The 16,429-nt window shown below is 44.4% G+C and overlaps 7 protein-coding genes across 7 annotated transcripts; 6 read left to right on the forward strand and 1 right to left on the reverse strand.

Moving 5' to 3' along the window:
- The first annotated feature begins 61 nt into the window (after positions 1-61).
- On the forward strand, positions 62-939 carry B0J16DRAFT_347972 (uncharacterized protein). The gene is made up of 2 exons (XM_046128641.1): positions 62-426; positions 475-939. Exons 1-2 carry the CDS (start codon positions 186-188, stop codon positions 759-761), a joined length of 528 nt encoding a protein of 175 aa, XP_045980537.1. The 5' UTR covers positions 62-185; the 3' UTR covers positions 762-939.
- A 470-nt stretch (positions 940-1,409) lies between these two features.
- Positions 1,410-3,387, forward strand: B0J16DRAFT_364446 (phosphate transporter; the record flags this gene model as incomplete). The annotated part of the gene is made up of 1 exon (XM_046129940.1): positions 1,410-3,387. The coding sequence occupies exon 1, from the start codon at positions 1,618-1,620 to the stop codon at positions 3,385-3,387; it is 1,770 nt and encodes a 589-aa protein (XP_045980538.1). The 5' UTR covers positions 1,410-1,617.
- Positions 3,388-3,857: 470 nt separating this feature from the next.
- On the forward strand, positions 3,858-5,879 carry B0J16DRAFT_347975 (cytochrome P450). Its single transcript, XM_046128642.1, has 4 exons — positions 3,858-4,889; positions 4,936-5,485; positions 5,534-5,678; positions 5,730-5,879. The coding sequence occupies exons 1-4, from the start codon at positions 4,061-4,063 to the stop codon at positions 5,769-5,771; spliced, it is 1,566 nt and encodes a 521-aa protein (XP_045980539.1). The 5' UTR covers positions 3,858-4,060; the 3' UTR covers positions 5,772-5,879.
- Position 5,880: 1 nt separating this feature from the next.
- B0J16DRAFT_309332 (uncharacterized protein) lies at positions 5,881-7,701 on the reverse strand (the record flags this gene model as incomplete). The annotated part of the gene is made up of 1 exon (XM_046124906.1): positions 5,881-7,701. One exon carries the CDS (start codon positions 7,699-7,701, stop codon positions 5,941-5,943), a length of 1,761 nt encoding a protein of 586 aa, XP_045980540.1. The 3' UTR covers positions 5,881-5,940.
- A 447-nt stretch (positions 7,702-8,148) lies between these two features.
- B0J16DRAFT_347977 (uncharacterized protein) lies at positions 8,149-9,747 on the forward strand. Its single transcript, XM_046128643.1, has one exon. The coding sequence runs from the start codon at positions 8,181-8,183 to the stop codon at positions 9,675-9,677; it is 1,497 nt and encodes a 498-aa protein (XP_045980541.1). The 5' UTR covers positions 8,149-8,180; the 3' UTR covers positions 9,678-9,747.
- An 830-nt stretch (positions 9,748-10,577) lies between these two features.
- Positions 10,578-11,841, forward strand: B0J16DRAFT_364449 (uncharacterized protein; the record flags this gene model as incomplete). The annotated part of the gene is made up of 4 exons (XM_046129941.1): positions 10,578-10,755; positions 10,886-10,953; positions 10,999-11,375; positions 11,422-11,841. 4 exons carry the CDS (start codon positions 10,578-10,580, stop codon positions 11,792-11,794), a joined length of 996 nt encoding a protein of 331 aa, XP_045980542.1. The 3' UTR covers positions 11,795-11,841.
- A 471-nt stretch (positions 11,842-12,312) lies between these two features.
- Positions 12,313-13,296, forward strand: B0J16DRAFT_403340 (uncharacterized protein; the record flags this gene model as incomplete). The annotated part of the gene is made up of 1 exon (XM_046132710.1): positions 12,313-13,296. The coding sequence occupies one exon, from the start codon at positions 12,313-12,315 to the stop codon at positions 13,294-13,296; it is 984 nt and encodes a 327-aa protein (XP_045980543.1).
- Positions 13,297-16,429: the final 3,133 nt, after the last annotated feature.

The following is a 16,429-nucleotide window of genomic DNA, read 5'->3' on the forward strand; positions in this document are numbered from 1 at the left end:
AGATGTGATATGATTGATAAGTCAATTATCTGGATGTTCATCTCCACATGTGCCGTTCTGGCTTCATGATGAGTATATAACAAGCCCTCGGTCAGTGTCCCGGACTGTATCAATTCAATTATCAGTACACTACAATCCAACACAATCATCACTTCTTACTTCTATCTTGACCTTCGAACAAAAAGATGGCAGCCAAATCACCAGTTATTCTCATTCTTGGCTACGGAGCCAACATTGGTAAATCCGTCGCAAACAAATTCAGCTCTCAGGGCTATAAAGTAGCTGTCGCAGCGCGTTCAGTCAAAGAAGACAACACCGATAGCTTCCTCAACATTCCAAGTGATTTCTCCAAGACAGAGAGTATCACCAATGCATTTGAACAAGTCAAGCAGAAATTTGGTGTTCCTAGTGTAGTCGTGTACAATGGTACTACCATCCCCAGCCGATCAATTGAATGATTCTGACACCCTGTAGCCAGCGCCGCAAACTTCAGCCCCAAGGATGAACCCTTCGACCTCTCCCTCGAAGACCTCAACGAAAACATGACAGTCAACATCCGAAGCCCCTTCATCGCATTCCAGCAAGCAGTAGCCGGCTTCAAAGAACTCCCCGACTCTGCATCGCGCACATTCATCTACACAGGAAACATCCTCAACGTCTCCATGATCCCAGGCTTCTTGGCAGCGGGAATTGGCAAATCAGGTGCTGCGTACATGACGTGGACTGCTTCCGAGGCTTATAAAAGCCGCGGATTCAAGTAAGTTTTACTCCACTAAATTACTTGGCGAGGGCTAATGTGAAAAGATTTTACTACGCTGATGAGCGCAAACCTGATGGTGGACCTATTTATCGTGTGAATGGAGACGCGCATGGGGATTTGTACTGGGAGTTGAGTCAGGGTAAGGAACAGGGTCCTTGGATGCAGAGTTTTGTCAAGGGAATTGGATACAAGGCTTTCGACACTATCTATGAAAGTTGAGCAAGGTGTTGGGCCGATTACTTGGTAGCTGTTAGCCTGCCATAGAAGACCGTACATCAATCGGGATGCAAACAAGCTGAGTTCGTGCACGTGAGAAACCAACCTGTCAACCAACTGTAAATTAAGCTTACCGGATTTAAACGGGTCTTGCGCTCAACTTTTACAAGATTTTCAGCCGATAACATCATCACAAGTCCAAATAAGCATAAAATGCAACACCCCCACCCGTCGATCCCTCTCCGCAACCAACCACTCACAAACCCCAATTGACCGCACGCGGTGCCACGGGAGCATCCTATTTGTCGAGATCAGAGGCTTGGCCGTATTGGGGACGCATCGAATTAGAGCTTGGGCTATTTTCACAAGACATGGCAGACGAGCAGTTACCGCATCGGTTGTTGGCTTGGCGAGTGGGATTTATGACGTTGATATGGGAATTGGCTGAAAAATGAAGTGGAATTACGTAGGACAAGGCATGTTATAAGACATTGAGTCTACAGTTGAAAGTTACTCTGCTCCAGCTTTCTTCCATCTTGCTTCTCTAGTTATCTGGAGTTTATTGGGCATTGGACCTGCTGAGAGCTGTATTGCCTCATCTACAATTGTCTCCATCACTCTCCAGCCAAGACATCGCCAGAATGGTAGCCCTTCAGCAATATGACTGGATCCTAGCCATAACAACAATAGCCTTCTGCGGCTCCTCCTTCGGCAACGGCGCAAACGACGTCGCAAACGCCTACGCAACCTCCGTAGCAGCCCGCTCCCTAACAATGCCCCAAGTCGGCTTCCTCTCCATGATAACCGAATTCGTCGGCGCAGTCGCCCTAGGAGCCCGCGTCACCGGCACAATCAAGAACAACATCATAGACCTGAACCACTACACCCCCAGTCCAGGTGTGCTTATGCTCGTCATGAGCTGCGCTGAGGTTGCGTCTGCGTTTTGGTTGCTTCTTGCTACCAAGTTGGGCTTTCCTGTTAGTACTACGCAGACTGTTGTGGGTGCTCTTGTCGGTGCGGGTATTGCGTCGCAGGCTAGTGTGAGTTGGAGTTGGGCGAGTGGTGGTGTCTCGCAAATTGCTGCTTCTTGGGCTATTGCGCCGCTGATCTCTGCTGCTTTTTCTGCGATCCTTTTCGGAACGTTGAAATTCTGTGTTTTGGAGCGTCAGAATTCTTTTGAGAAGGCTTTGAGGGCTATTCCTGTATACCTCGCTTTTACTGGTGCTGTTCTTGCGCTGTTCATCACCGTTGAGGCACCTACTGCTCCTTCTCTGGAAGACCTTGGTGCTGGGACTGCCGTTGGTATTGTTCTCGGTGCTTTCTTTGGCGTTCTTCTCATCGCGTACGTTTTCTTCGTTCCGTATTTTCATCGCGTTGTTGTCAAGAATGAACCTCGCATGAGACCTTGGCATATTCCTCTCGGACCTCTTCTCTACCGCGAGAATCCCCCTCTGTACTTCCCAGGCAAAGGCGACTCCATCGTTGTCGACTACTACCAATCTGCCCACGGCGGTGCTGATACACCTGACGATGAAACCCTTGCCAAACCTCGCAAGGAAAAGCATCAGTCTCCAGGTTCAGAAGACCATAACACTGCTACTGGTTCTGATAACGGTACTCAAACCGACAATGCCACGACTACAGGAAGTCAGAACCTCACCGGCCTCGAAGAGCTCGAACGTGGTGAAAATACCAGTCTTCGCCGTCGTAAGCGAGTCCGTCACGTCGAGCCTGAAGAGCGCTGGCTAGTCCCCGTTCAACAACTCCCCTTATACCATCCCCGTCGCGTAACAAACTGCCTCAAATACTTCTTCCTTCAAGGTGTCACACGCGACTGCGTTACACACGCTTCGCAAGCTCTCGCAGACGTTCACATGAAAGCCAAGCGTTACGATAACCGAATTGAACATCTCTGGACGTACGCCCAAGTCGCTTCGGCTATGATGATGTCCATCGCCCACGGTTCCAACGACGTAGCCAACGCTGTAGGACCCTGGGTAGCTGTCTACCAAACCTTCCGCACAGGCGTTGTATCCGAAGACTCTGCTACACCAATCTGGATTCTTGTGGCGGCAGGATTCTTACTTGGCGCAGGATTCTGGTTCATGGGTCATCACATCATCAAGGCACTCGGTAACAAAATCACTCAACTTTCACCCACGCGTGGTTACGCCATGGAACTTGGTGCTGCTATTACGGTGTTGCTCGCCAGTCGATTGGGATTGCCAGTTTCTACCACTCAGTGCCTTACTGGTGCCGTTGTTGGTGTGGCGCTTATGAATGGTGATCTTGGTGCTGTTAATTGGAAGCAGTTGGGTTGGATCTTCGGGGGTTGGGTTCTTACTCTTCCTTCTGCTGGACTTATTTCCGGACTTTTGACGCTTATGGCGCTGAATGCTCCTCAATTTTAAGAGTCGTGTGGTTTGTTTTACTGCCGAGGCGGAGTATGAGGATGGGAAATTGAGGAGACATTAAAAGTTTGAAGCAATGAGCGGATGATTTGTATAGAATATACGACAGCAATTTGAAGACCTCTAACCATTTTCTTCACCAGATCCAACAGTGACGTCATTGAGATAGCTTCAAGGCTTCTTACCTAGGTGGGACTCGTTCTCACTGGAAAATGTGTCAATCCACACCGTTATCGTATTGTCCACGGCCTCGTTTGGCTTTGGAAGTGATATTTAACAAGTCAAAACAAGCTATCCAGTCGCGTGACCATCACCGGTAGTGAACTTCATGAGGGGTTTTGTTATGTCCTCAAGTTAATTGGTCCCCCCGCTCCATCTCCAAATCAAGCCTAGACCTCGGAGTCAACATCCGAACACCGTCGGTTTCGAGTGACCGTTCCACCGGGACATCATCGCAAACCCACTGATAATGGCAATTAACTGACGTCTACCGGTCCCACTGAGGGGTTGAAGCATGCCCTAGACCTCCAAGGCGCGCCCTTGGATCGAAGACTGTTCCGCCTTATCTCGACAACTTTGTGCGGGGAAATTTGTATACATCACACCTGATAACCGTGACATACATATTCACTCTCTGTGTCGAAGCTCAATTGACTTCTCATCAATTGCAGTCATGGCCGTCCTTCCACTTGCTGCTGCCGTTTTGGCAGTAGCCCTCTTCATAAAATACCTTATCGACCCATTCCTCTCTCCCCTCCGCGCAATCCCCGGCCCCAAAACTTTCGCAGCAACAAAATGGCGTCTCGCCTACGAAGACTGGAAAGGCACCCGCACCCGTACCATAAACGCGCTTCACAAACAATACGGACCTGTAGTCCGCATCGCTCCTAACGAAGTATCCTTCAACAGCCTCTCCGCGCTGCGCACAATCTATGGACCGGGCAGTCGTTTTGGAAGAACCAATTTCTACCGCATGTTTGATGTTTACGGTGAACAGAATCTTTTCACGTTTCACTCACCGAAGGATCATGGTGAAAGGAAGAAGCTGTTGAGCCATGCTTATTCGAAAACTGCTGTTCTGAAACCTGCGACTGCGAGGATGATTGAGCGACAGGCGTGGCGGTACTTGAATCTCATTGATGCGGAACCCGAGGGTGTTAGCGAGATTTTCAGTACCCTGCACTACTACAGTTTGGATAACATCACGGCATTCGTGTACGGAAAGTACGGTGCTACGGCTGCTATCCGTGGATCCAAGATTCACAGGAATCTTATTTCGGATATCCTTCATCCTAGTCGACGACGCTTGAGTTGGTGTATCGTCCATTTGAAGGGCTTTACGCAGTGGCTGTATCGTCAGTCAAGTTTTATGGGCGCGTTGGTAAAGCCTGTTTTGCCGATGCAGCAACCTACGACATATACGGGTATTCGAGCTTATGCCTTGTCGGCGTTTAAGCAGTTTCGCGCTGAGGCTGATGCGCAGGAAATCGAGTTTACAGAGGGTAAGGTATTCAAGTATTCTGAAGAATGGGATACTAACAGGCGCAGATGAACATGTTTCAATCCTCGAGCGACTCTGGCAGTATCATGAAACTCAGAAACCAGACGGAATGCGCGACCTACAAATGGCTTCTGAATGCGCAGACCATTTCCTCGCCGGCATCGACACAACAAGCGACACACTAATGTTCCTGATCTGGGCCCTCTCCCTCCCCGGCAACGAAAAGTTCCAAGCAAAACTCCGCGAAGAAGTCAGGGCCATCCCTGAAGACTCCCTCAACAAACAAGGTATTCCCAAAGCTGAAGTCGCCGACAAGTGCGTCTATCTTCAAGCTGTTATCAAAGAAACTCTTCGTCTGTACGCACCACTACCTAGCACGGAACCTCGCTCTACCGGTGATGACACAACTATCGATGGGTATGTTATTCCTAAGGATACGGTTGTTGGTATGTCGCCTTGGATTATGCATCGTAATGAAGATGTTTTTGCGGATCCACTGGTTTTTGATCCTGAGAGGTGGTTGGGTGAGAAGGCTAGTGAGTTGAATCGATGGTTTTGGGGATTTTCGTCTGGTGGGAGGATGTGCATTGGCATGCAGTAAGTCACCCCCCAGCATCAGTGAGAATTTGGTTAACGATGATTTAGTCTTGCTATGGCGGAGATGACGGTTTTGTGTGCGGCGTTGTACAGGGAGTATAACACTACTATTGCACCTGGTTTCGAGGATACGAGTCCTGCTATTACGGCGCGAGTTGAGACTTTCTATGATGAACGATTCCCCAAGGTCAAGGTACGTTTAAAACTCAAATATGGTTATGGAATACACGCTAACAAAGGGCAGGAATCTACTTGTTTGGTCAAGTTTGAAAAGTTGAAGAGGTAGAAAAGGTTAGATAGTTAGTGCATGAATAGGCGAATCGAGAGCAGTAGTGTATTCCCCTTTTGGTTTTTGTGGTACAAATACCCTGTATAACACAGCAGCGTGGTTGTGTCGTTAAAGCCACACGGTGAATACATTACTGCTCTTGATAGACGTCTTAAATTGCGGCTAGTTACAATTTGACTTTATTCTTCTTCCGCTTCTCCGTTTGCCATCTCTCCCACTTCTCCTTGTGATCATCTCTCAAGAACACGACGTGACCAGGATGTATCGCCATTAAATCTCTGATCTTCTGATTGTTATTGTTCATCCTCATCAGCCGGTCCGCCTCGGCCTTATCGCGCATGCTATAAACAGTGTTGCCAACAGTGAAAAGATTCGCAAACATGGGCTGGGACGTAGAATCGTGTTTATGAAGCATCGCAGCCCACTTTTGTTCTTCGGCCCTGGGTGTTGAGATGTCAATGTGACTGAATGTGAAGGGAATTGATTTGTGTTGCATTTGGTAGGATGTGTTGGGTCCGCGTTGATGGGCGATGAAAGTGTCCTGGAGATCGTGCTTTTCCGACAGGTTGGCAGTGGCATTACGGAAAGACAGGAGAGATGTGGTGTTTGCTTCGTCGTTGGGGTTCATGCCACAGCGGTAAGAGTAGCCCTCGAAACTGGAATCCATCTCAGTGTTACCCCCATCTCCGCACACCGTTTGGTAGAGTGCGTCAATATCTGGCGCATTTTCCGTCCTGGCAGGATACTCCTCGTGAAAGAAGCCAAAGATCGATACAATGTGATTGAGATCGACCTTCTTCAGTGCCTGAACGTACTCGGCATCGTCAGTCGAAGTGAGGAGTTGGCCAGACTGAGACCTATGGTACATGCTGTAGCCGAGAAGCTTCCAACAAGGCTCATCTTCAATTCCTGCTTCGTTAAGGTCAACCATCCTGAAGCTGCCACCATTCTTGTCCGTGGGTACATATGTTATGACAGGCGCAGAAGTGAGTTTGTAAGTGGCTGCCTCATCCAGATTCTTCAACCCACTCGCAGCATGGTTACCGTTGCAACCCGGTGATGGCCCATCATATCGTAGCCGAGGCATACAGACCGTAACAGGGATGCCATAAAGCCAGCAAAGTCGAAGTAATATCTGCATAGAAGCAGAAAAGGAAGCAATAGTAATTGGATACTCTTCACGGCAGCCTGGTCGCTTTATGGCTTTTGAGAAATGAAAGATCTCTCGAGCCTCTTCAGCAGCAGTTCCACACCATCTCGGACTCTCACCAAATGGCACCTCCAGAGTACCTTCCGGAAGGATCTTGTTGGAAAGCTTGTCGATAAGTCTGAACGAAACTTCCGTAAATTCTGTTCGCATAGGGAATTCCGCGTCGTGGTACTCTCCTAGTCCAGCATCGCGCTGTTCCGGAGTTGTTTCGACAAGCACATCGCTCGAGCGACGATATCGATTTGGTATGCCGCATTCTGTAGTACTGAGAACGCTGAACAAAGCGATCGTGTGTGCATAGCAAAGAAATGTGGTCCAGTCTGATCCCATAAAATCGATGACTGAGTCCTTGATCTGTTCGTACCTCTCGTCACTTCCTATGCGCACATCGTCGATAGTGAATATCTCATTATAGCGCTTATCACTAACGTGTTGAGAGCGGTAATCTGCGATCAGGCTTTTGAACTCTTGGGTAAGGCCGTGATCGTCGAGGTATCGTAAAAGCTCACGACGCAGTATAAGCACCAGAGCTGCCGTCTCTTGACATCGTTCGCTGCCCACTTTGGCGTCTAGACAGCTATAACCATCTTTCACGATACCATTGGCCACCCATTCTCCTGCAATGAGTAGATTGATGGCGTATTCGAGATTGCGTTGCTTCAGGGTGTCCCATGCTTCGAGGAAGCGGAAGCGACGAGTTTTGATTGATGAAACCATGGTATTGGTAAGTTTGCACGACTTTGGAGAATGAAGAAAGTCTTGAGACATAACTCATTATATAATTTCATTGACGTTAGGTCATATCATACTTCCTGGATTCCGACCTTCCCTATGAAGAAATCAATTTATCATACAATTTATCATACGATCTTATGTTACAGATCGTCGGAAGCTACATCCCGAAACACGACCACGCGTCTCTGGATACGACATCCTACATGTGTTCATTGATGTCTTTCTCTCAAATGCTTTATTCGAATTTCGATATTTTGGACGTGTGAATAAATGAGAGTATGTTATCTCAACCCCTGCACCCTGCACCATTCAGGCAACAGTGAGTCAGCACGATAAGCAACACCGTGTCATTGGTCTCGCTTGTTCTATATTTCCCCACCCTCATCCCGGTATCTCGACCCTTTGTTATTGTTTCACCAACCAATATTCTGACCGCCGACTTTGTTCATCATTGTTCAAAAATGGCGCGCCAGAACATCAATCGTGGACGAATGCATTGGTTATTTATTGCCGTCGCGTTGTTCGCGATACCAGCGACGGCAAGTGAACCGGTAAAAGAATGGACGCCCGATGATCCCTGTCCAACAGCAATCCACGCCTCAATCCCGAATATCCGCACTCACAAGTCAGCTTTCGGCACCTACGCTTCTGTGCATGAGGCCATGCAATTATGTCCAAATATTACAGAATTGCGCATGGCAAACTTGGGCGGGACTTGCGTCGATTGGCCTGACGGTTATAATCTTCCATTCAAACTCGATGGCAAAGAACGGTATCTCTCAGCACCACATATCTTGTCTTTCTCCGGCTACGATTTCAACTTCAACGAATGGCATGGCGGCTTATTGGGATCTGCACCTCACTGGGCTTCTTTCGACGGTTCATGGCCCCGGTCATCGTCTACCAATCCTTATATTGTATGGGCGGTAGATAAATTCTACCATATCAGATGGCACTGGGAGCAACTGTTAGCTTGGGCGAGCGGGGATTGGACGATGGGGCCCGGGCAGAGGAACGCTAAGAGATGGTATGAACAAAGGAACACGCCATCTGAAAGACGTGATTTGAACAATGTTCAGCTCTGGCTTGAAGCAATGGACTTTTCAAAGGTGCATACCATGTTCATCACTGATTATATGGTGAAACCACAGGGTAAAGGTCTCTTTGAGGACCTTCCACGTTCACTCGCTGGTTTGAAGACTCTCAAGATCGATGGCACCTGGGCAACTGCGGTTATGACATCCTTGGGAGACGACGCCTATAACCCGAAATATGTAGAGATGCGGGGGGGCGATGGGGATGAACGACGGGAGTTGATCTCACCACCGGCTAGAGACTTTATAACAGCTGTTCCTCCGTTGAATAGTCTTACATGGACGAGAAGTGGGACTGTTCAAGATGATGTTTTTGGACCTATCATCAAACGTCACGGACCTACGCTCAAAAGTTTGGAGTGGACAAACCCTGAGCTGCGGTTCAAGAACAGACCCATCCTTTCGGTGGAACAGATACGAGACTTGGGCAAATGGGCTCCAGGACTCACGAACTTAACCATTGACCTGGACCGAACAGATGGAACTTGGCCGTGGAAGCATCTGAAAGCTATCTCGGAGAGTATGCCCAAGTTGACGAATCTGACCATCTATCTCGACATGCACGACAGAACAGCGCCGCCTAAGGCTCGAACTAAAGAAGACTTATTCGCAAAGCCCTTCTTGACGGAGAAGGCGGCGCTGGACATTTTCCACATTCTGAACCTGTTCAAAACTGGGGATAAGATTCAGAATATTCAGCTGAGACAGGGTGATTGGGAAGACCCTTGGGATGAGTCGACGTGGGGAGCGGAGTGGATGGAGGGGAAGAGGGTTTGGGCAAATTGCAGTCTGGTGGAGGAGCGGGGAGCGAGGACGCCGACGTGTGAGGAAGGGCATGCTGAGGAATTTGGTTTTGAATGGTGATAGTCTTATCGTTTAGTGGCTTTTCAGACTCAGTAAATCGAACTGTTTATGAGTTTGAGAACAAAGGTCCTCTAGCTTTTTAAAAGTCCAGTAATCAAGACGTACAATTTGAATCAGCACCTCGATAGACCCTAATGCTGGGTAGTGCATGATTAGTACAAACAAGAAGACTGCAACTCTTGGCATCATGTTTAATTATCCCGTCTTCACATCCTATGACTCTTGGCAACCAGGTCCAGCTGCGTTCGAACCTTCTATATGTCTGGGCGGATCGAACGGCTGTTCCGAAAGCCTGGAATCGTAACATGAATGCGCCACTCGGCCTCCGATTTCCTTCTACAAAAGCTCTTGACGTCATGACTTGGCTTGCAATTACAGTCATCTGCCGTAAATGAGTTTGCACTGGATTGTGACTCCCAGCCTCCCGTCACACCAACTTCCGGTTGCAGATATCCTTATTCCCATTCATATCCGGCCACCCAACGCCACCCCATTAGCTCTGCGGGATTTCACTGGTTTTCTTGGATTTTAGATGCGTCGAGATGCTGGATGAACTTTAATATTAGCCTGCCCAAACTGCAACAGGTTAGCCCACCATTCCAGCTGCCGAATCTTAATACTGTGGCTTGGAGAAGGAAGAAAAGACAGGTTAGAAATCCAGCAAACTTTGATGCGAGTAAGTGAACTGTTTTCCTTTCCCTCTCCGGTGGACCAACAAGATCGTACGAGCCCCTGGCTAATGCAGATCGTCGATGTCTCAGCGTAGATAATACCCCTGGTTTCCACTTCCCCACTCCCATCGTCTCTCTCTTCCACTACCACTTCGACGATGAATATCTAGTTAAGATTTTTGAAAGTCACGTCTCTCAACGCGTACACGTTAAATCAACAAAACGTACGATGAATATCACCACTGAACAAGCTGCAAGATCCCATGAGAATAAATCGGACATAGCGCTTGGTGTTGCGGTGGGGTTGATGGTCTGGGGGACTGTGCTGGTTACGATACGACTTTGTTGTAGACGCATTAACAGATCCATGGGATGGGATGACTTGTTTATCGTAATGGGTTTGGTAGGTACACCATATTTCGCGATACGACCGATCTAACATCCACCTCATAGCTTTGTTGCATAGGTTGTGGAGTTGCAATAGCTGCCAGTACGTTCGTTGCCATTCGAGTTACCGACTTTACTGACAAACTCAAGTGACGCAGTATGGTCTTGGAAAGCACGATTGGACGTTAAGACAGGACCAACTAATTAACCACGGACGCGTACGATAACTTACCACTCTTTCCGACTCTCACTAACTGTAGTAGTGCTTCTGGATATCCGTTTTCTTCTACGCCGCATCACTATACTTTACAAAAATGGCCTTCCTCCTCCAATACTACCGCCTAATGTCCGTCTCGCGCATGCGCCGTGTCTACATCGCCTCCATGGTCATCGTATCACTATGGAGCGCGTCGCAAATACTAGGTATATCATTCCTCTGTGTCCCACTACAGGCAGTTTGGGATCCGAGGATAAAAGGGAATTGTTTCCAGCATGAGATCGTGATGTGGTATGTCAATGGGATAGTGCATATCGTCCTTGACCTTGCCATTATCGTTATGCCGCTTCCTATCGTTTGGAGACTTCAGTTACCTCTGGGGCAGAAGCTATTGCTATCGGGCATTTTTGGACTGGGATTCTTGTAAGTTGTCTTGCTGTAACTTTGGTGATTTTGCTGACAAATGAAGTACGATTGCGATTTCAATCTTCCGATTGCAATGGCTCACGCCTCAAAAGGACTTTACTTGGTGGAACGTCACAGCGGCATCATGGTCCCTTGCTGAGCTCGTCTCGGGTATCGCGTGCGCTTGTCTTCCGACGTACAAGCCTCTACTCACAAAGCTGAAGCAATGCACTGGAAGAGGAGACAAGTCTGTGCGTCTGCAAAGCAGGAGTGTAGAATTTTCGGATGATAGTAAAGTGGAGATGCCCTCGATATATACCGGCACATACGGAACGCAAACGAGCATAACTGCGACGAACGTCTATACTGGGGGTGATGGGAGGAGAAAGTCGAGAAAGGATTCCAAGTCTACGACAGGCAAGGGAGGTGATTGTTGACACTGTCTTTCATATATTTCATTCACGAACAAATAGCAACACGCGATAATGCAATTCATGTGTTCCAGGAAAGCTGTAGTTCCCACGGTTTGATTCCACGTTTGTTCTGACTTGACATGTCGGTCTGGAATGGATCAACTTCTAATATCGGTACCAATCATCTAGCTTCAGGTTATGAGTATTTGGTTTGGCCAGTTTGGGAGATAGGTTAATTATCTCTACTCTCCTGTTGACCATTACTTGAATTTTGAAGTATCGCTAATCGTGAACCAAAGGATACCAGTGCAGGCTGTTCTGAGTTCTTCACTTCTGGTCAGTGAATGGGCGTTTGAACAGTACATGAGTGTTCATCCCCGTGCCAAGTTTCTCGAAGCACATTGCATTGTTCAATTATCCATCATGTTCAGAACCAACGTAAATTCCCCTCCTTTCCACCATCTTGTCTTTCTCTCCCTTTCACTAAACACACCACCACCAACGGGATTTAAAGTCCATCTGAACCAACAATCTCAATCATCATGACTCCCCTTCGCGATCTCCTGGCAGCAGCCAACAAAGAATTCGCAGCCGCTACCAACAGCGGTCCGTACTCATCCTACGAACAAGTCCAACTCCTCCTCGATGTCGCAAAGAAGTCCGTCCGCGACCTCGTCCGCGATCCCAAGGGCACCTTTGCCGCCCTCGATTTAGATTTTATCATCGAGGTATGTGGATCCGGCCATCCAGCCATTGAACAGACTTGGAACGGAGATATGGGTCGTTGCACCGACTTTGCTCTTCGCATCGCTCATCGCCTCACTCGTCATTTCCCTAATGATTTCGACTTTGAGTATTTCCACGTTTCGCGTCCTAACGTTCCTGGTCATCGTCTTTCCCGATGCGCCAAGACAGGTATTGTCGTTGACATTTTGTCTGACATTGGTGTGTTCACCCTCTGGGAAGGCGAGACTAAGACTATTACTACTGACCACACCGTCTCTTGGAAGCTGTTGCATGATAAGCTCAGCATCACTGACTGGGACTGCGACGAGGAAGTCTTTAAGAAGGTTTCCCACGTGGAGGCCCTGGCACAAGACCTTCACGAAGTTGCTCGATGCGTCCCACTAATTGTCCACTTCCGCGAGTTCGACCCCCTTCATTTCCACGATTTCGACACTCTTACCGTTGACATGCCCGGGTCATTCCACGATCGCCTAGTCGGGCCCGCGCGCTTTCCGTACGGAATCATCAAGTGGAAGCTCGAGAACCAGCAACTCACCCTTCGCCGCAATGTGGACACTGGCGATAGAAGCATCATTTCGTGGTCTCCCTACCATACAGAGGAGGATGAGGATGAAGCCAGACTCGAGTTGGCTTGCTTCTTGGATGAGTATGGTGGTCCCTATGCTGGATTGCAGTGGGATGCTGGGGATGTGAGAGCATTTTTTAAGAAGATTTGGAATGCTTGTGATGAGGCTTTTGGAAAGCCAAAGGTCATCCGTTCGGTGTTGGGTGGTCATTAGGTAAGAATGCGAAGTATTGCTGGGAAGGTACGAGACCTAAGAAGCGGCTGGACTGTGCATGTCAGCTAGGGCTCAGCAAGCTGGAATGTATTCAGGCTTCGTCTCTCATAGAATGTAACGCATCGCCAGAGAATATACTTAAGTACTTCAGTTTCTAGATCCTATCACTTGTTTCGTTGTTGAAAGCTTGCACTGAAAGGCTAACATATTATCTATTGTTTTCAACATATGTGTTTTATTATGCGAATATCAACGAAAAAACATCGCCGCTTTATAGATCTTCGCTTAGCCATTGCTTAGGCTATACTTACCCCCACCACAGGTAACCCACCTGAGTTACTATAAGGTACCCTGCTAATACAAGCAGGGGTGCTTAAATCCATTACCTACCAATTTATTTCCTATAAAGTATGCTATTACCTGCGAGTTCTTATATTAACAGTTAGTAATAAACGATTTAATATTAATCTATCTATACTTAAGATAATATCCCTTATACTATTCCTTATATCTCTAATAAAATAACATAGGTAGAAGGCCTAGGATCTAAATAACCTTATAAAAAGAGTAATCTTAAATAGGCTTTCCTATAACTACTCTTAACTTAATCTATACCTAGTTAGGTATAACTTAGGGGAAAGTAGTAAGGAAAGGTATAATTATAAACTTAAGTTATAGAAAGTATAAGTTTACTTTAATATTATGAAGGGCCTACTAACTTACTTTTAGGTATAAGAAAAGGTTTAAAGGATTAATACTGCTAGATATATGAACCCTAAAGCACTTTGCTAAGTTCCTTATATTATCTAAGCTAGGCTAACTACCTTAAGAGGGTAAAGGAAAGTTACCTATAGCTAGAAGTATCTGTAGTGTGTTATAAAGGTTCTATAATATATAGAAGTGTAAAAACTATATATTTATATCCTTAGACCTTAAGAGATCTATAGCTCCTATAAGTTATTATAAAAATACTTTAAAATAGTTAACTATACTAATAGGGTTAAGTATATTAATAGGGAACTAGCTAAGAAAGTAGGCTTTTTAACTAGAAAGAAAGGCTAGAGGAAAAAGGCTTTTATTACTATTAAGAACTATGTTTATATGTAAGAATGCCTATAGATAAATGACTTCTATAATTACAATTATAAAGGAAGCTGTATTAATAATGTAAACTTGTTAAATATATACTGCTTTACCTTAGTAAGATACTAGGAGCTTTACTAGGTAAAATATAAGGTAAGAGGGTTTAATAATAAAGAAGTACTAGTTCTAATTTATTTTAGGACCTAGAGTATATCTTATTATAGAAGAATAGGTACCTCCAGTTTTATTTAAAATTTATAAGGGAGATTTATAAAGGGATAGATATTAACTAGTAAGTTAGCTAAAATTAGTAATTACCTTTAAGTCTAATAGTATTCTAGACCTAAGTATTTATTTATAGAATAGATTAAGGGACCTAATAGTATACTGCTACCTCTTTTTATATAACCTATATTACATTAGTTAGCTAACTTGATTTTATTCTATGTATTTGCTGATTTTAATAGACTTAAGGAAATCTTAGTGCTTAAGCTACTAAAGAATAGGAACTTTTATATCCTTAAATAGGTAGAGGACTTATAAGAAAAGCCTATATTTCTAAAGTAGTCTTCTATAGGATATAAAATAAAATTAAAAAACCTAAAATTATAGGTTATATAGTTCTTAGATTAAGGGAACTGTACTAGTTTTACTATATAACTAGGACTATATATAGTATACTATAAGGCTTTTATTAAAGTAAATAGTAAGTAAATTATTTCTATAGTTTAATACTTCCTTAATAGCTAATATACCTTTAGATAATAGCTACTTACTTAGCTAAGTGCTATAGTTTACTTTACAAAGTAACCTTAGTATACTTATAAATAAATACCTTAGTAGTATTTCTACTATAGATAGCATAGAAAGCTATCTAGGTATAAAACTCTGGACTAACTTAGTAAAAGACTTCTAATCAGCATTAGTTAGATAAAACCCTAGTCTTTAGTTTTTGCTTCCTACTAGGGAAGTAGAGGAGTTATAGAATAGCCTGGAATACCTTTCCTTAACTAGGGAGATTAGCAATATTAATTTAGAGCTTAAGGATTTAAAAATACTAAAAGAACAAATATAACTTAAAATGTAGAGAAAGAATACTTATAAATAATAGTTATTTCTTAAAACTAGGAAACTAAAAGACTTCTAGATATACTAAAAGGTTATATATAATACTAGTTAATAAGACTATAAGCAATATACTTAGCGTTAGAACTATTTTAGTTATATTAGCTATATACTTCTAAAAGAATAGGTATATCTTATATAAACTTTACTTATAGTAGCCTACCCTTAAAGTCCTAAATAGATTACTATACTAAAGGACCTTATTTCTTTACATTTAGATCTATATCGTATACCTTACTAAGAAGAGCTACATCTAGTCAATAGCTACTACCTTATTGCAACCTATAGTATATATTTATCTAAGTAAGAGAGCTACCTATTATAATACTATAACTAGTATTTACTAATATATATTAAGGTATAGAAAAAGGATTAATAGTAGTATATTTATTAGTACTTAGAGAAATAGTATTATAAGGAAAAGGGGTATATTAGGTTTTGCTTCTTATGTAGTAAATAGCTAAGAGGTAAACTATCTTAGATAGCTTACTACAAAGACTATATTATAAAGCTAGTAATCTTAATCTACTGTAATTCTATTACCTACTACTATACTATAGTATATACTGGATACTATCCTATGTATCTAGGTAAAATAGACCTCTTAGTAATAAAGAGAATATAATAATAGTTTAACTAAAATACTTAGAAGCGTTATATTACTTAATACCTTTTAGTATATCTTATAAACTAATAATACTTAAATGCTATTCCTTATTCTTATCTAAGATATCCTATAGAATTTAAATCTAAGAAAGACTTTTAGTATTACTAAAGTAATATCTATAGTATTTTTAGAAAGGCTATAATACTTACTAAGTGTAAGGCTAACGTAGAAGAAAGCTACTTTACATTAGAGGGTTTGCGAAAGTTAATGTGTATAGAAATTAAGTAGTAGACTAAATTAAAGTCTTTATTACTTATT

This window comes from Fusarium flagelliforme, assembly GCF_020744385.1.
Source record: "Fusarium flagelliforme strain FIESC 12 MPI-CAGE-AA-0113 chromosome Unknown B0J16scaffold_6, whole genome shotgun sequence".
Taxonomy (NCBI): domain Eukaryota; kingdom Fungi; phylum Ascomycota; class Sordariomycetes; order Hypocreales; family Nectriaceae; genus Fusarium; species Fusarium flagelliforme.

Excerpts from the sequence above, each read along its gene's own strand:
- B0J16DRAFT_347972 (XM_046128641.1), top strand. The coding sequence starts at position 186 with ATGGCAGCCAAATCACCAGTTATTCTCATTCTTGGCTACGGAGCCAAC. Across the intron at positions 427-474 it reads TAGTGTAGTCGTGTACAATG|CCAGCGCCGCAAACTTCAGC; the intron begins GTACTACCATCC and ends GACACCCTGTAG.
- B0J16DRAFT_347975 (XM_046128642.1), top strand. The coding sequence starts at position 4,061 with ATGGCCGTCCTTCCACTTGCTGCTGCCGTTTTGGCAGTAGCCCTCTTC. Across the intron at positions 4,890-4,935 it reads GGAAATCGAGTTTACAGAGG|ATGAACATGTTTCAATCCTC; the intron begins GTAAGGTATTCA and ends TAACAGGCGCAG. Across the intron at positions 5,679-5,729 it reads AACGATTCCCCAAGGTCAAG|GAATCTACTTGTTTGGTCAA; the intron begins GTACGTTTAAAA and ends AACAAAGGGCAG.
- B0J16DRAFT_347977 (XM_046128643.1), top strand. The coding sequence starts at position 8,181 with ATGGCGCGCCAGAACATCAATCGTGGACGAATGCATTGGTTATTTATT.